This window comes from Patella vulgata, chromosome 2, assembly GCF_932274485.2.
Source record: "Patella vulgata chromosome 2, xgPatVulg1.2, whole genome shotgun sequence".
In the NCBI taxonomy this organism is placed as follows: Eukaryota; Metazoa; Mollusca; class Gastropoda; family Patellidae; genus Patella; species Patella vulgata.
In genome coordinates this window covers 70,350,751-70,368,052 of record NC_065880.2, presented here as the reverse complement: position 1 = coordinate 70,368,052, position 17,302 = coordinate 70,350,751, and the positions used below count along the sequence as shown (strand labels likewise).

At 37.1% G+C, this 17,302-nt stretch overlaps 1 protein-coding gene across 1 annotated transcript; it reads left to right on the top strand.

Moving 5' to 3' along the window:
- The first annotated feature begins 936 nt into the window (after positions 1-936).
- On the top strand, positions 937-15,516 carry LOC126812561 (WD repeat-containing protein on Y chromosome-like). Its single transcript, XM_050539017.1, has 8 exons — positions 937-1,088; positions 5,603-5,732; positions 6,883-8,080; positions 9,203-9,297; positions 10,261-10,452; positions 11,066-11,385; positions 11,752-12,706; positions 15,021-15,516. Exons 1-8 carry the CDS (start codon positions 937-939, stop codon positions 15,411-15,413), a joined length of 3,435 nt encoding a protein of 1,144 aa, XP_050394974.1. The 3' UTR covers positions 15,414-15,516.
- The last annotated feature ends 1,786 nt before the right edge of the window (positions 15,517-17,302 follow it).

Sequence of the window (17,302 nt, the reverse complement as noted above, 5' to 3'; positions counted from 1 at the left end):
TTCAAATGTTATATAAATTATTATTTAGACTTTATTGACATGACAAGCCATAATAAACCATCCAGGAAATCGGGTGGCTTAGATATTGAGTGGGTTATACAATACCCGTCATAAATGCGTTAAACGATAAAACAGCTGCCGTTTGAGGACTAAAAATCGAGACTTCGTTTATTACAGTGCCAATGGTACTTGATAATCGAGAACATGAAAGTCAATCGGCAATCGTTGGAGACCATTAGGCTTTTTCTGGTCAAAACTTCAAGTACTTAAAGTAATTTGACTGAAATGTTCAATATATTAATTTTTCATTGTCTATTTTTTAAACGACTTTAGCAAGGACAAACAGCTCGTTATTTAAATCACATAATGACTTTAAAAAAAAATAGTTTAATCTTTTTCTTAAACCAGATGTGTTCTATTTTACTTCGTTTCTGTCACAATTACTTTTCATTCCATGGTTGTTTTTTTAAGCTAAAAACATATTAGTTCGATTGGTAATACCGATTCAGCTGGGTTCTTTGGAAGGTTGTTTATTCGAACTCAAGCGATTTCTGTATTTTTGTATTTTACTCAAGATCCGATTAAATGTTGTATGTTGCAGAAACCAGGGAGAATGTATAAACGTTTAATTTTATTTCTTATTTTTCTTTCCCTAACAAACTGCCAACAGTATTGAATTTCGTTTGGTTCTGAACTTTTAAATTTGCTAAATAAATAGATAACCCAGAAAATTTCAATTGCGCCATTTTAAAAAGCAACTCTGACATGTCGTTTTATTATTCACACAGAATGAATATAATTGACTCGTGATAAGAGAATTTGCATTCAATTATTGAGCAAACTCCATAAAATACCGTTTTCTTTTTTGAAATTTTGGAATAAATGCATTCCTATAATTAGAAATTGTGAAATAGAACAAAACGTTAAACACAATCGATGCTAACAGTAACTAAAACTATCACTGACTTGTTTATACCATCAACGAGATTAAAATCATTTGGGGATAGAGCTTTTAGTGTATATGGTCCGCGATTGTGGAATAACTTAAAAGCTGTGATAAAGTGTTCAGAAACGATTGCGCAATTTAAATCTAGACATAAGACACGTGTTCATGATGTACTATCCACATTAGCCATTGATTTATTACTGGGCCAGTTGAACATCAACAAGAGAAACACGGAAAGTGGTATCAGTTGTTCATAAAATGTATACCGGAGATGGCAGTTGGAAATGTAAACGACAATCATGTATTGACAATATTATGTACTTGCTCTTTAAATTTGGTTTCAAAATATTACTTTTTTTTCAAAGGTTACTAACAACGAATTTATTAGTGTCAATTTTATAATAAATTAATATAGTCCGGATACAACATGGCTCTACTTGCGCGATTAACTTAGAACAGTGGTCTAGAGTGTCGCGCTTCGAGCTCTAACAGACCGGTCCCCCCTGGCTTGCGGTCGTGGTTTCGATCCATGATGTGAGAGTTGGGTCATCTTCTCAATCTCGTGGGTTTACTCCGGGTACTCCAGTTTCCTTCCGCATGAAAGGCCCCTGACCCGTGCTAAGATAATTAAAATAAGACAACCTGTCTCCGATATCCGCCTCGGTGGAAGATGATTAAACACGAATAGGAGAAGAAAGGAGTCTAACAAAGAAGGAGGAATAGGAGGAAAACCCGAGGCCCGTGCACCTAAAAGAAACATAGACAGCTGAAATTCGAAATAAGGGTAGGTCGTAGCGCCGATGTCCTGGTTATTTTTTCCCCAACAGCACCATACATGGCGTATTTCCGTCATTAGCCCGGTTGGTACAGAAATGTAGGTTAAACCCCATTCCATTGCATTTTCTTTAAGTGGCGTAAAATAAATTTTAGAAAGGCGGTCAATGAGTTTACTTTCTATTCGTCAGGATCATAATAACAACTATGGTCTTAAGATAAACACATAGAAATACCGGAAATCATATTTTATGGGAGAGAAATCATTTTCAATGTCACGATTCTAAGATTCAGAACTTTTAAAATTTTTGTGAGCGTTATTCTTGATTACCTCTCAAGTGAACGGATTAGTTCTTTATTTCCTTCTTGCGTTATCCAATATATAATGCGTTCTGAGCTTTTTTACCTGGTTAGAGAGTACTCGTTTTGAAATCACAAATGAATCCAAAGATTAATTTCACACTCCCACCCCATGGAAAGAATCCATCGTAGTTGTGAGAGTTTTTCTATTAACAAAAACTTTCATTAAACATAAACAGCGAAGATCCGTGACAAGACATAGGGGCGGTATGTAATGCCTACGTAGGTAACACTAGGCACTTTTTTGAGTCGAGAATGTACTACCGATGAAAATTGATGAACCTCGGGAGGCGTCTGGAACAGCCATGTGGAACCATTGAAATTTTTCCCAATGTGTTCCCGACCTTTTGTCAGGAAGGCAGGCCGGGGATGCATCCTTCGAGGGTATCTGAGTCCTCGGAGAATGTTCGGCGAACATTCGATGACCTTTCGGTTACACATTCCCGATCTCGGGGTTGTATCCCCTAATATTCGCCGAAATGTGGGCTACGGTTGAAAAGCGCATCCTTTCCATGGTTCGATTTTGCATAAAGTACATTTCTTTTTGAATCAGCGATCATTTTCATCTAGATCCACAGCGCCGATAATTTTTCCACAGTAGGACCTAGGCATTAATTAACGGACAAGGTTAAACTAATACCTATTAAGCTAAAATTGTTTATAACGTAAAATGTTGCATCTGTTTAGTGGCTTTAATAAGTAAGCCGTTGGGTCGCTAACCAGAAGGTCTTGGGTTAGCTCCCGATCTTCCGGCACGGGTTCTTCTTATAAGTGGTGCAGGACGGAAAACCTGACAAGGACAGGGTCTAGTCGTTCGAATGGGACGAAAAACCAAGGTCACGTTTACACATTGGCGTGCAAATAGAAGAATCATTGGCAGTTTCCTTAATTTATAGTGCAGTGCCTGTCGTAAACCCGTCTTCACATTAGCCGTTTCATTTCTTTTTCGCTTCGAAGAGCAGTAGGATGTAAAACCCCATTTCATTTCATTTCATTTATCCCCTGGATAATAATTGACCCTTTGTTCAGTTGACTGGAGTTTACTATAACGATTCTGAATTGATTAATAAGTGCATTTTCAAAGACAAACCCTTTGTTCAGTTGCCTGGTGTTTACTATAACGATTCTGAATTGATTAATAAGTGCATTTTCAAAGACAAATTTTTAAAATTCTCCAAAACTTGATGAATAAAAGACTTGAACAATGTATAAAAAGTGACTTACCCTTAATCAGTTCAACACTCGACAAGACATTTCGTGACGTTGACATTAAACATGAGGCGGCAATCTTTATACTTCAATTTCAAGAGTTGGCTAAATTGCTCTCTTTAATTTACTATCGGCAACCATGGAAAGCCTGGACCGGCTTTTGATTACATAAATTGGCTACTTAGAAGCAGATGTGATTTCTTATCATTGATTTTCTATCGATGTTGGGTAGAGACTAACTAAAAGATTAACCCGAAGATGTTAGTGAAACTCGTGTGTCATTGGCATCCCCGACAGCAACCTTATCGTATATATCTTATAAGTTAGACGTTAAATATGGGCGTTTAGTGGCATCGTTAAATTAGTTTTAACGAACCACAAGATCTCTTGGCATTTTCTCGCTAAACTAATTTAAGCTCCTGACTACCACGCTAATAGGACGCATTAAATGAAGTCATCGATAATATTTCCCTGGATTTTTATTCGGTAACGTTCAAAGAAAGGTGGATGGCATATATTATGATGGATTATATTTGGCCATCTATTGATTACCGTCATGTGTATGATGTGCCTGTCATCTAGCTAATTGAAGAAATTATTGGAAGAACTTTGGCTGTCTTCCAGCAACACTATTGATCAGAAGATAATAAAACATAACTGCTGCTACTTTCACAACCAGTAATCAACGTAAGCAATCTTTTTAAGCAATGACAAATTTGTATCGAAATAATAACATGGGTAATCAATTTCACTGGACTCTTCGTGTATACTGCATGAAGGAGAAAACATTTCCACGGTATTTGTTGATTTACACTGGGGGTGCTGGTGGGGGTCAATGTTAGGCCATTAGCGATTTGCGGGATGGATTTTAGAAAACGTAAATAATAAGGGTGGCGTGTAGACTTTTTTCCATTTAAACACGAATCTACATGATTAATTAGCACTTTGAGTACGAAGGAAATCAAAACTAGCCTCGGCCGCAGTATTATATGTTTTATATGCTCTACTCTGGTTACCAATAACATACAGAATACAATACAATAGGTTAGTTATCTTTTAATGTTTCTGAGTTTTTAGAATATCAAAAACACACAAAAAAAATCTGCGATAGTCTCCAATGCATCATTATTTATACAGTGCTCTAGTAATCTATCGTCATATGGCTACCTGTCATGTACAAGCACTGTTGTCGTGGAACAAATTATCAATGTCACTGTATTGCTACATTTAAAACTAAACTAAAAACTTTTATGTAAAAGGGCCTTTACCCAGTGACCCTGTTAATGTAGATTCTAACCATTATACACAACTACTTTAATACTATTTTATCCGAATGTCTTTTTTTTTTGTTTATCAAGTAACCTTATTTTATTGTGTAAATGTGATATTGTCTTGTTCTATAATATGTCTTTGTAAAGCGCACATGGGCACACCCAACCTCGTGGGTTTTCTCCGGGTCCTCCGGTTTACTCCCACTGCTAAAGACCCCTACGCCCAAACGAATTATTGAAATAAAATTAAACCATGTTAGTCCACAAACAGTTTGTGTCGAGTGGACGTTAAACCGCATCTCTCTCTCTCTCTCTCTCTCTCTCTCTCTCTCTCTCACACACACACACACACACACACACATGAGCACATTTATTTGACAGTTGTGCGTTTGAAGTGCGTGATAATAATAATAATACTTAGTTTTCTGTCGGACTTAATTTTGTAGGTTACGAATTTACAGAGATTTGGAACCGGTAGGCAGATTTGTGTCAGCTGCGGATGCGAATAGGTTAACGTCCAAGTTCTATATTTTTAATATCATTTCCCCTTGATAGAAATCAGTGGTAAAATATTACTTAGCTTTTGTAGAAATCATTGGTAGTGCATCCCTTTCACGCCCATTTTCATAGGATTTTGTCATTTACAATAGTATATGACGTGATCTGGATTGTGACGTCATAGATAGACTGACGCATTGCTGAATCACGTGACTAGATACAGTTGTCAAGTATGGCGCTCCTATGAAAAATGGTTCCCGAATTTGAAGACTGAAGTGAAAAGCTATTAAATTAAAGTAGATAAAAAAAAAAACAGAAGAGAAAGCATGGCGACTAAAACAGTTCAGATAGCTCCGCCGACCCAAGAGGCCTCTGGGGAAGAAAACCGAAAGTCACCGGCAAAAAAAGTACCACTATCCACAAAGTCATTGGGCTTGTCTTTATTTTTCTCCGATTCCTCATCATCACAAATGGATAAACATAAAGATAGTCGAGAATATGGAATGCGTGATAGTGATATAATTCAACAGTCGATTGAATCAACTCCTGAACAGATAGCTGCCAATGTTAAACTAGCTAGACTACAGTCTATATTTAAAGATGCAGATTCAGATGGTGAATCTGGTCTTAGCATGAGCGAATTTAAAGAGGCTCTCAGACGAACATCAAACAAGGTGGTTCTTATTTAAAATCTCAATGTTTTCTCTCTTTTTAAATAACTGTAGGTTTCTTACCTCTATATCAACTACTTGTTATCTGCATATATCTGATAGTGGACGGTAATATATGTTATCATATTATTATTGAAACAAAATATCAACAAAGGAAAGAGCGGTCGGGATAATGGCTAATAATACTACCGACTCGCTTAAACTTTAAAATAATATGTCACAATGCTACGCGTAATTTCTATCTGGTATTTATTTCGACAGTACCGTAGGCAATTATTATTGTCCGGTACCGGTAATTATAAATTAAAACAGGTATGACTACCTTTCTTAACTGTAATCCAACAAAAGGGTGCTGATAGTAGTCATTATATAAGCCCATATGAAATACAAGGAAAGAACTAATATTTTGTAATGTATACTGTATATTTATAGTTTACAGCATCACCAATAGAAGGATTGATCTCGCTTTAACTCCGTACATCGTATCAACCACTTCACGTAATACCCTGCATACATATGTATTTCGGCACTAATTTCGATTGGTTCCCGACCCAGCTGGGGGCCTATCAGATTCCTCGATCATCGCGAATACAAAGATCCGCGCTTTCCAGCTAAAATGTCTACCCGCGATATTAATCGAGTTGCAAAGTTCAAGGTTCGTTCAATGTCAAGGTTTTCGTGGAGGTCCCTAGGTTTGATTTATGTGTGTTTGTGTCACAAACTCTGATTGGACGCTATCGTTCGCGTGTCTGCGTTAAAGGGAGATAACGTAGCTATAAGTTCGGGAATTACAGATCAGTGTAGCAACGTCAAGTTTTTGTAAAACTCGCAGTCGTTGCTTCAGAAACATTCATTTACACTTTACAGGGACCATGGTGGTTTAGTGAGTAAGGCGGTGGCTAGCTCACCAGGAGGTCTGGTTTTACCTTTGTCGATAGAGCAGAAGGGACATTCCTAGCACGGATCAGCATCTAGTCAGTCGGATGTGAGGAAAGATCGAGCCCCCATGTACACGTTGGCTTGACAGTTGGAATTCAATATTGAATGTACACTGCATTGCTTATTCCCGTCTCCATTAGCAAGAATTGACGTTAAACTTCATTTCATTCATCAATTCATTCATTCATATGGTTTATTTTGAAACCTATTTCAGCCAATCGACGAAGAGGAGGTTGAAAAGTTGTTTATGAAAATGGACGCCAACTGTGACGGAACTCTCGATTGGGAAGAATACGTCAGTTACAATTTGTTAGAATACCAAGAAAAATCACAAATGTTAGAAATGTTAAAAGAAAAACCCTTTCCAAAAGAAGTCAAAGAAATTCAAACTCGACACCACGATAACATAGTCCGTGTTATTTATTCTCCGCACGTGCATAAAAGATGGACTAAACTTGATTACACGAATGGAAAATACGTCACAGTCAGCAAAGATGGGATAGTAACATTTTGGAGTATGGAATTAAGATTGAATAGAATCCATACAATACCCATACCACCAGACAGAGCTACACAACCATGGTTTGTCGAGATGTGTTGCATCTATAACGTCAATATGATAGCCTTGGCTAGTACGGACAGAGACATCGCCTTTTATGATATCACGGCAAAAAAATTTGTCAAACGTTATGTTATTACAGGATTAGAAAATTGCATAACTACTATGGACTATTGGGCAGATTTGGAGAGCAAAAGTCAATCTGTGCTAGTTTGGGGCGATACTGAAGGATGCTGTTGTGGTATTTACTTTGAAATACAAAGAGGTAGTGGTTTATTTGGATCTTTACCAAGCAAACAGGAAGTAGCAAAAAGAATCAGTTTTGCTGAACTGTTGAAAGGTCATTACCCAAACATCAAGGCCTTTCGGCTGGCTGGTATTCATGACGACTGGGTTTCAAAAATGTCCTACATACCGGAAATTGGATGTTTTCTCTCTTGTTGTCAGTCGAGTACAACGTCACTATATCTTGGCGACTTCCTGAAAAAGAAATCTCCAGCCTATTTTAAAGTCGACAAGGGTCTGTTTGCTTTCGATTATTGTCCCAAGCTGAACATCATTGCTACAGGGGGCATGGACTATATTGTGAGAATATGGAATCCATACGTTAACAACAAATGTATTGTTCTGCTAAAAGGACACACGAAGCCCGTGGTCCATGTTGTGCTGGTTGGCAAGAAACATCAAGTTGTTAGCATCGACAAGAGTAAAACAATCAGAGTCTTCGATCTCAAAGATCAGAGTTGTCTCCAACACCTGAGTGGCAGAATTCTATCTCTTGGCCCGTTTCCTATTTCTACGATATTCTTTAATCCGGGTCTACAGCACCTGGTACTGGCGACCAACAATTTAGGTAGGTAAGTCAACACTAAATTTACCCCCATCCCAACTTCCACAATGAGAACGTGAGCAATGTCAAATTTCCGTGGCTAACGTTGACTTAAAATGTTACCGATGGGTATGTAATCTGTCGTTAGAAATAATCAATTGCTGATTATTTGGAATATGTTGTCTAAGAAAATGGATTTAAAATTATTTTATAATATTTAACTTCCCCAAACGGGAATCCGAAACAACAAAAAAATTTCACACTTACACCCCATTTTGTAATATCGCTGCCTCTGAAATCTTATTGTTCAACACTGGGATCGAATCCTGGAGCCTCTGTGGTTAGCGAGCCAGTGGCTTATTTTATAGACTATCGTGTCTCGCAAAATATATAAATATAGTGTTGGTTAAAATCAGTTCCTTTTGCGAATTAAGCTAATCGAGAGACTGAGTTTGCCACATTCAGTTTTTAATTGTCGAGGTGATTAAACGAACACTATATAAGCTAACTGTCATTTCTCCAGTCGTATATGTCATTTACAATTGAATTAATTGGAACGACTGAGACAGGTTTGCCGCCTTGAAACACATCATTGTCGGAGGAAACCATTTTGAATTACACGTTACAATCTCCCATAGCTCCACCAATTTGCATTTTGACTTTAAATTATTTCGGAAAATGTTGACTTCACTAACATAAGATGTCTACACTCTTTCCACGCATCTGATGGACCGAAGGTAGCCTATAAAACATAGTTATTTGATTTGATATTTGTTGTTTATTTCTTGCAATGGGTGTGTAGTTTGTCTTGTCCGCAGCTTTGTCTTATCGGGTTTGTTTTTCGTGTAGTGCGGTCCTCCTGTACTTACTATTATACAAAAGTACCATAACAAAAATGAATACATTGTGTGATTTTTGAGAAATATTAAGCATGCCTTATTTCGTGTACGACACGGGTCTTTGCTATTAGCTCGATTTGGACTTCTGTATACGGTAGTGAAATAAATGTCGGATTGTTAATCGAATTTGTGGGCGAGTACTAAGAGTTGTCAATACTCGCTCAAAAGCTCCATTCCGCTGCAATTAACCACTGAGAAGAACGTGCTTTGTTAGTTTGAATTAACTCGTGAATGCTTATTTTTATAGGTTTATTAGAAAGTCGAGAAGAAGATGAACGTCATGCTGAGATCTTATCGCACAATAAACCAGTTGCACAGATTCTGTATAACACAATATTTAAGGTCGGGTTTAAAGAATGTTCAAGCCCTATTGGATCCTCTGATGGACCCCCCACTCCACCCCGCGGTGCCCCCGCCCGCCGACCCCCGAGTCCAAAAAAAAACAAAAAAAAACCCCAACATATATTAAAAGTTTATTTTATGTAAGCTTATATTAACACGAAAATGTAAACTAATAATAATATTCATTGTTTTGGCAAATGTATTACCTAATGCGGTATTATTTTTTAAATGTTTTATAGGGATTATAAATACCGTATGTGTTGTTTTATTTCGATGTGTAACTAACACATACCAAAATATCTTAATGTATATCCGACCACTGTTAATTTTAAAGGATGTAACTGGCCTGTGATATTTATCAAAGATTTTGAAGAAATTAGCGCCAAACGTAAATTTAAAATTCTTCAAATCTGTCATATATATAATATATATATATATATATATAGGAAGAGAATGGTGTGGGTATGTTTTGGGCATTGGTGGGTGGGGGCATAAGAGATAACAGCTTTGGATTTCTGGTATATTGTCTAATTGGAGTTTTCTGTAATATGATAAGAACATTTAATCTGGACGTATATTTTCGTCACCTCCGTCCAGCATCCGTATTTTGTCTAGCCGTCAGTTCGTTGGTACGTCCACAAGGTCAGAGTTATTGACAGAGGTTTTTTTTCTCAGAATTTCTTAAGACAAAAATTTAGATCTTTAGCTTGTCAACACGTTACAGGACAAAGTTCTTGACAAAATCTTGTAACATTCATTTTAGGATAAGAATATCAAATTCATTGGATCATGAATTTCGATCTTTTCGGGGCACAATTTGACATTGGGAAGCGTCATCTTCCATTTCACGGTTTTAGTTTGAAAACTTGTAAAAAGATTAATGGATTTTTAAAAACTATCTAAACTTACTGTTGGTAGACGCATTGGAGCGGTCTGATCAGCCTCCTCTATTTTTATTGTCAGGTTGTTGTGAGTGCTTGTGAAGAGTCTGTAATCAGTGTTTGGGATATCGAAACCGGGGAAAAACAGATGCAGTTTGTGAATGCTCATACAGCCATGGAAGATGGCTTCCTAACACCTTTAGAAATAACAGCCATGTGTTTTGATCCACCTTTGAGAAGACTTCTTACAGGTGCTCGGGATGGCAGTGTTAAGGTAGACATTTTACTATATATCTTTAGGAATCTTTCTGAATAAATAAACGTTCCATGGAGTAGTAAAGGTATACTTTAAAGGAGATAAATCGCTATTCTTTGGCACAAATGGGTCGTAACGCATGTAGTAATGTAATATGAATGTATATAATTTGATTTACATTCAATCGTGTCTATTTTACTGTAATTTCTAATCAGTTATATTTGGCAAAATACGCGAAGAGTACCAATTGAATGGCAGTCTTTGTGCCTGGTTATTCCAGTCAACACCTGTAGTTTTCTCTTGCTTGGGATATGTTTAGTCTCGTTCATCGAGTCGATTCATACAAATGGCGCTCGGAAGCATTCTGGCACACGATTCGTGTGTGGATTTTAAAATGTTCATTTTGTCTTAAATATTGGATATCAGAAGCCCATCTGTTCACGATAAGATAACAACATCAATGTTGATTTAAATTGACCAATAAGCCATGTTTGCAATGTCGAAGACTGGATGATATTGAGTGAAAGACTTGGCTCTTCAAATAAAGGATTCCAGTGGATTGATGTCATTTGATAAGACAGCGCTATTCTTGTGATGCATAGTAATATATATACGTTCATGTCTTTGATAGGTGTGGAATTTTAATGTTGGCGCCGTGCTTCAAGAATTCTCAATGCCAGAGGCATCCATGGTAACAGGAATCATTTGTACTCCTACAAAGTTTTATATCACCGGGTGGTTTAGGTACGTTGGTGTTTATGGAGATGGCGAAGACATTGAGACTTTGAAACTATGGCCAAAGAAACATGAAGAAGACATTCTGTGTATGGCTCATCTTAATCCAAACCTGATTGCTACTGGTGGTTACGATGGTACGATCATAGTTTGGTTGAGAGAAACTGGACACACCTATTGCAGACTCAATGCCCATAAAGGTGATAAAGATTACACGTTCATTGCATCCAATTATCGAGGTGATGGTGCAGAAACAGAAACACCCGTTTACGATAACAAATGCGATGACGAGTCACGGATCGATTCATCAGAGTCCACAAGAGAGCTTGATCCGTCGCCACCATATATCTTAAATAGTAGCATGCACAAAAGGATGGCATCGGCGTCAAAGCAAAGAAATGTCCGGTTTGGGGGATTTCTTAATAAATCAAAAATGGAAGTTGTGGACCCAACTCAAAAGGATGAAGACAGACCAGAACACAAAGATCCAGTAAAACCCGAAGAATCTTTTGAGCACCCTCTACTTGTCGCACTTAATTCAAATGGTGATCTTGCTGATGAAAAAAAAGATCATCATTTCAGCCGCAAAGAATATGATAATTTGACTAAGAACTACGAAGCAGCTATAGAAAAGATGTTGTTTTTAGAAACTCGAAACTATGCTGATAAAGATACGGCAGTTCTGGTTGCATCGGGTGCCGAAGGATGGGTTCGCTTCTGGTCGGTGGCGCAAGGCGGCAGATTACTCGGTCAATTCAATGCAGCGCATAAACCTGATAGCAGTGTCAATACAATGGTTGTTGATTCGGAAAATCGTTATCTAATAACCGCAGATACGATGGGTGTGGTGAAAGTTTGGGATATCTTCAATTACTGTATAAGAAGGCGAATAACAGATGATGCCTCTTTCTCTCGTTTTAAGAAACTTACTAAAACATTTCCCTACCTTAAACAATTTTCATTAGATGACACTTTGAATGATGAAAAATCTGAGGTATTGCTGAAGAGACCACCTCCTGTCTCCAGCAATCCCGATGAGACATTAAAAGAGCCGCTAATCTTGAACTCCTTTAGAGCTCATACAAAAGCAATCAGAGATTTGGAGTATATCAATGACAGGCAACTAATTATTACAGCCAGTGCTGATTGTGCCATCAGATTGTGGACCGTCTGTGGAAAATACATTGGAACATTTGGGGAAAGATGGAAACAGTTGCCCAAAATGATTAAAGCTTCAGCTATAAAGAGAACAATTCCGAAGGATATCAGACGGTGTGGGTCTGCTAAAACCATGCGAGTGCTAAATGGAGGAAAGATACCTTATTGGAGCAAGGCTATGGCTACGGTAAAACAACGAGGATTTGCTCGTCTTAAGGCCCAGTTTGATTATCTTCAAGACAAAGATGATCTTGGATCACTGGTGATGAAAGCAAAAGAAGAGGAGGAAACCAGTAACATATTGGGCAAAGCATATCAACGTCAAGTTAGACATAAAATGCCACCAATACTTCCCAAGATTTTAGAAACCCCAAATTCGGTAAAGTATAAAATGCTACTGTACTTGCGACATGGATCTCAAATTGCACTTACGTTGGTTATATCCAAAACCTAAAACGCATGGAATCTTTAAATCGTAATTACGGATCATCCATACAGTAAAGATCTTAACGTTAAAATTTTGGAGTCTCTATAACCAATTCTATTAGACGAATGCGCTTAATCTATACATATATATATATAATACCATTCTGTATTATAAAAACCAGCAGAATAGCGCTATTCCAAAATTCTTCAAATTAAGCAAACAAGTTGCTGTTTATTCATGATCCTAATAGACCATTATATTGTTTGTTTTAACAAAGAAATGATAAATTGAAAATCTGCTCACCGTATATTAACAAAACAGAAATATTAGACAAACAGGTTTGGCACTGATTCGTATAATTGCAATAAGCGATCTGATTAAGCCCTGGCATAATTCAATTTTATTTTAACACAGCGCTTGTAAAAGTATTCATTGGGGTACTGCAACTAACCAGAGACACATCCAAATATAATCCAATCCTTATCGGCTAGTTTATTCTAAAGAAAGAAGAGTGACTTTAACTATATTAGCGTCTTATGGAGCAAGACAAGCACCTTTCATTCCCTTCGGATTGTGACGTGTGATTAAAATGTATAGGTGTTTTCTATTAGATATGCCAGTAAATGTCGTGAGTAATACCAGTTATACCAGACACTTTCAAATTCTGAATTTTTCTTATCTCGAAAAATTTCCGTTCTACAGACAGTTTCTCAATATAGTAAAGCATTCTAGAACAGTTGCGTGGTTGTTTACAGCGTTGATTCAGTGTCTCTTAACAGTCTATAGAAAAGACTTATTTCAGGTCAATCAGTTCACTAAAAGCAAACGTCTAACATGATTTTCTGAACGTTATCAGAGGACAAAGGGAAGCTTCCAGAGTCTAGGGAAAAGTTATCTTTACAATTTCGTTCAATGAGTCGGATTTACATACATTTCATACTCATAACCGAGATTGGAGACCCTAATAGTCGTATATTCACATCTGATTACTGATAACATTACCGATATTGGCATGGCTGATATAACTAGGTCGTTTTAATACAATATTTGTTAACATGAAGGTTACTGAACACTATGAGACCAACTGAAATGCGGTTTAAGGTCCTACTTTTTTTGCACAGACTGGGCTAATGAAGACAGCCGTACGTCATACAGTGTGCTATGAGGGTTATTTTGCTCGGACAGCGGCGCTACGGGCTGCTCTTTTTTCGAATCTGTCAAGGGTTCGCTAACGTGCACGCCAATGTGTACACGGGACCTCGGTTCTTGGCCCTATCCGAACGACTAGACGCTTTCCTTCTAAAGACAAGAGGAACCCGAGACTTCTTGGTTAGCGAGCCATCGTTTTACTCACCGAACCACCGCGATTCGAAATATAAAGGCTACTGAAAACCTGCGAAGAGTGTTTCAATTCATCCAGGGGTCACGGTGGCTAAGTGGGTAAAACGCTGGCTCGCTAGTCTGGAGGTCAGGTGTTCTATCCCTGCATTGGCCGAGAAAGTTCATCCAGATTTTCCGGCGTGTTTCCCGCCTTGTCAGTGATGCAGGACGGAATGCCTGACGAGGACAGTTGTCTAGTCGTTCGGATGGGACGAAAAACCGAGGCCCCACACATTGGCGCGCACGTAAAACATCCCTTGACAGATGGAATTCGATATAAAGACTAGACCGTAGTGCCGCTGTCCGGGCAGAACAGTAGGTTGATAATCCCCATTTCATTTCATTTCGATTTATCCAAATTAATCTAGTACATTAAAATGCTAAAATATATAAAGCCGAAAGGTAAAGAGAATATGTGTGGTGTTAAGATATCGCATATTTATGAAGCAATGGTTAAAAACATTAATGCCAGCTCATTCGCCGTTGCTAAAATAGACACTAATTATAATCGTTAGATATATTAAATGGATATATATATCAGCCGTTAATCTTACTAATTGTTAAATATATCCATTTAGTATATCTAATGATTCAAGTCGCGGTATTTGAATAATGTAAATTGCGTATCTCTGTATCTCTGTTAACTTCACTTACTGTAAACAGACGTTATTTTGAGAGTCAATCAATTTAAGAATTAGCGTTTTCAAACGTTGTATATATATTTATATATAACAATTAGTAGGATTAACGGTTGATTAAAGACGAAAAAATTTTAATGTATTACCCATTTAAAGACAATCAATAGGCAAATGTTATAAAGTTAAATAAAATTAAACACCAAAAAAAATTAAAATAATAATAAGATTTAAATTTATTTTTGTTTCAGATAGCTGTATATCATACCTTGCCATTTGCCGATCTGTGCCCGATTGATATTACGCAAGCTACAGCCCACCTTGATGAAGCCAGCCAAAAAAGATGTATGGCCAGCATGAAGGACTCCCACAAACGAGACAAAAAGGGTGAATCACCTATTGGACTAGTTGGGCATTATAACCAAGTGGTTCATAAAAGTATGGGTGGTACGAAGCATCTCACTCCATCGAACCGGGTTAGAAAAGTCGTAAGTCGACATACAAAAGCGTCTGTTAATACATCACCGGAAGTAGATGACCGAAGTACGCCAACAAGTTCGCCTATACACCCGTTAGACATGTCAAGTCCACAACCAACAACCGGTCGTAATACTACAAAATTAAAATTCCCCGTAATTGAGTAATTGACCGGCTCAGAAAGCTAAATAAAGATTGTATAACATAATAATTGGTCTATACATAACAGATAATGCGGGTACCAAGTACAAAAAATAATCCATAATTTAAGCCGTGGTAGTGAATTTCCCTAATGGTAAATATCAATTTAATCAATACCCCCAATGGCGAAATGTTCCAGAAAGAATAATCATACTTTGCCCATGTGCGACAGTCGGTACATTCATTATTTAATTGTGACTTACCAGGAAATAAATGACAGTGAGATTATTACTGTCATATGGACTAAACTGCACAATGATATATAATGACGGTGTTAATTATCGCGCATGTCGTTAAGAATTAACCCTTTGTTTCCTTGTTATTTAAAAGCGAAATCACAGATATATTTAAGAGAATAAAATTGGTTAATTCTGGGTTAAAACGTTTGTCAACTTTTATACCAGTCCTGTGCAAGTATCGGGAAGCCGTAGATACTTTTCAGAAGAAATACAACTTTCGGTTTGAGTTCCCATGTGGGGTTGGGCATAAGTTCACAAAGTCCACGATGTAGTATCAGTGGCTGGATAAACAAGTCGTCCATGCAGTCCTCAAAAGTTTTGGCCTTCACTATTATTCTGTAGGTTATAGAAGCATTTATTTACAAAACACTAAACATGATGAACAGTAACAATCCATAAAGTGATTATCAGAAATAAATAAATTTGACTGGCTTATAGTTCTTGTTAATGCTGACATTTATTACACAAATCATGTATCGGTATAGCAGTTCGAGTTATCGGAAATTGTTCAAGATGGGGTTCATCGTCTCATGAACATAAACAATGTGTATAAATGTCAAATATAGAGTAGAACAGCTTTAGCCAGAATAAAGTACACATGATTTTTGTTTTTAAAGTAATAAACAACAATAAAGTGTATAAATTTCAAGTCGATCGGACGACCCTAAACGATTGTGGACAACAGATTGGAGGAAGAACAGATCGAGGTGAAGTCCATTTCATATAATGTATATGATTACATTGCAAAGCGGACATAATAAGTAAACAATCAATAAAGGGATTTCGCCAGATTAAAAAAAAAAAAAAAAAAAAAAAACCAACGTAAAAGCTAAAACTTAATCTGTTGTTGGTTATTTGGAATAGAATATGAGAATATGGACCACCACATGACCAAACATTAAATATAGCGCCCCGCAATATTAATAATTTAAAGTACTCGATAATAAGTCATGCATTCGGTTTCTTAGTATAGACAGTGGTTAGAAATTATACAATAGTCATCAATTAGCAGGTGTGTAACTAGGTGTAAAAGATGACACTACTGGTGTAAAAGCGTGTCTAATTCTAATACCCATCACTATTATATATATATAGTCTTCATTCAAAAAACTTCTGTGAAGATACATGAATGGTATTAACAATAATAGGTTACAATAAATAATATTAAGTGTTAAGTATGAAACGTTTACAAGAAAATTGTGGATTGACATTGAATTTTAACTCCCATTAAATATGGGAGGGTTAGTGGGGGGGGGGGGCACTCCCAGGTATATGCACAGGTTACAAAACTTAAGACTTGGCTTTCCAAGGGGTAAAAATATGTGTTGTAGACCTCAAACCTTTTGGACTCAATATTTTGATTAAATCTCACTTGGCTTCAGATCCATTCACTGGATTTAATATAAAGGCCTACGTTTATTGTTTATTGGTTGTAATGTCTGTGTGATTTTTGTGGTTTGTTCGCGGGTTTGTCTGTTATGTGTGGTACTATTGATAGTGCTACACGGTAGGCCCTACTAGTACCACATTGACAAAGCCCAAATATCTCCGTCTTGATTAATTATTTTGATTTCTAACAGTTTTACCAATGAATGATGAAAATGTCATCTGGGAGA

What these genes read in the sequence shown, in the direction of transcription:
- LOC126812561 (XM_050539017.1), top strand. Translation starts at nt 937, where the DNA reads ATGCTAACAGTAACTAAAACTATCACTGACTTGTTTATACCATCAACG. An exon ending in TCAGACGAACATCAAACAAG is followed by an intron (nt 5,733 to 6,882) that starts GTGGTTCTTATT and finishes AACCTATTTCAG; the next exon opens with CCAATCGACGAAGAGGAGGT. An exon ending in CTCGGGATGGCAGTGTTAAG is followed by an intron (nt 10,453 to 11,065) that starts GTAGACATTTTA and finishes TGTCTTTGATAG; the next exon opens with GTGTGGAATTTTAATGTTGG.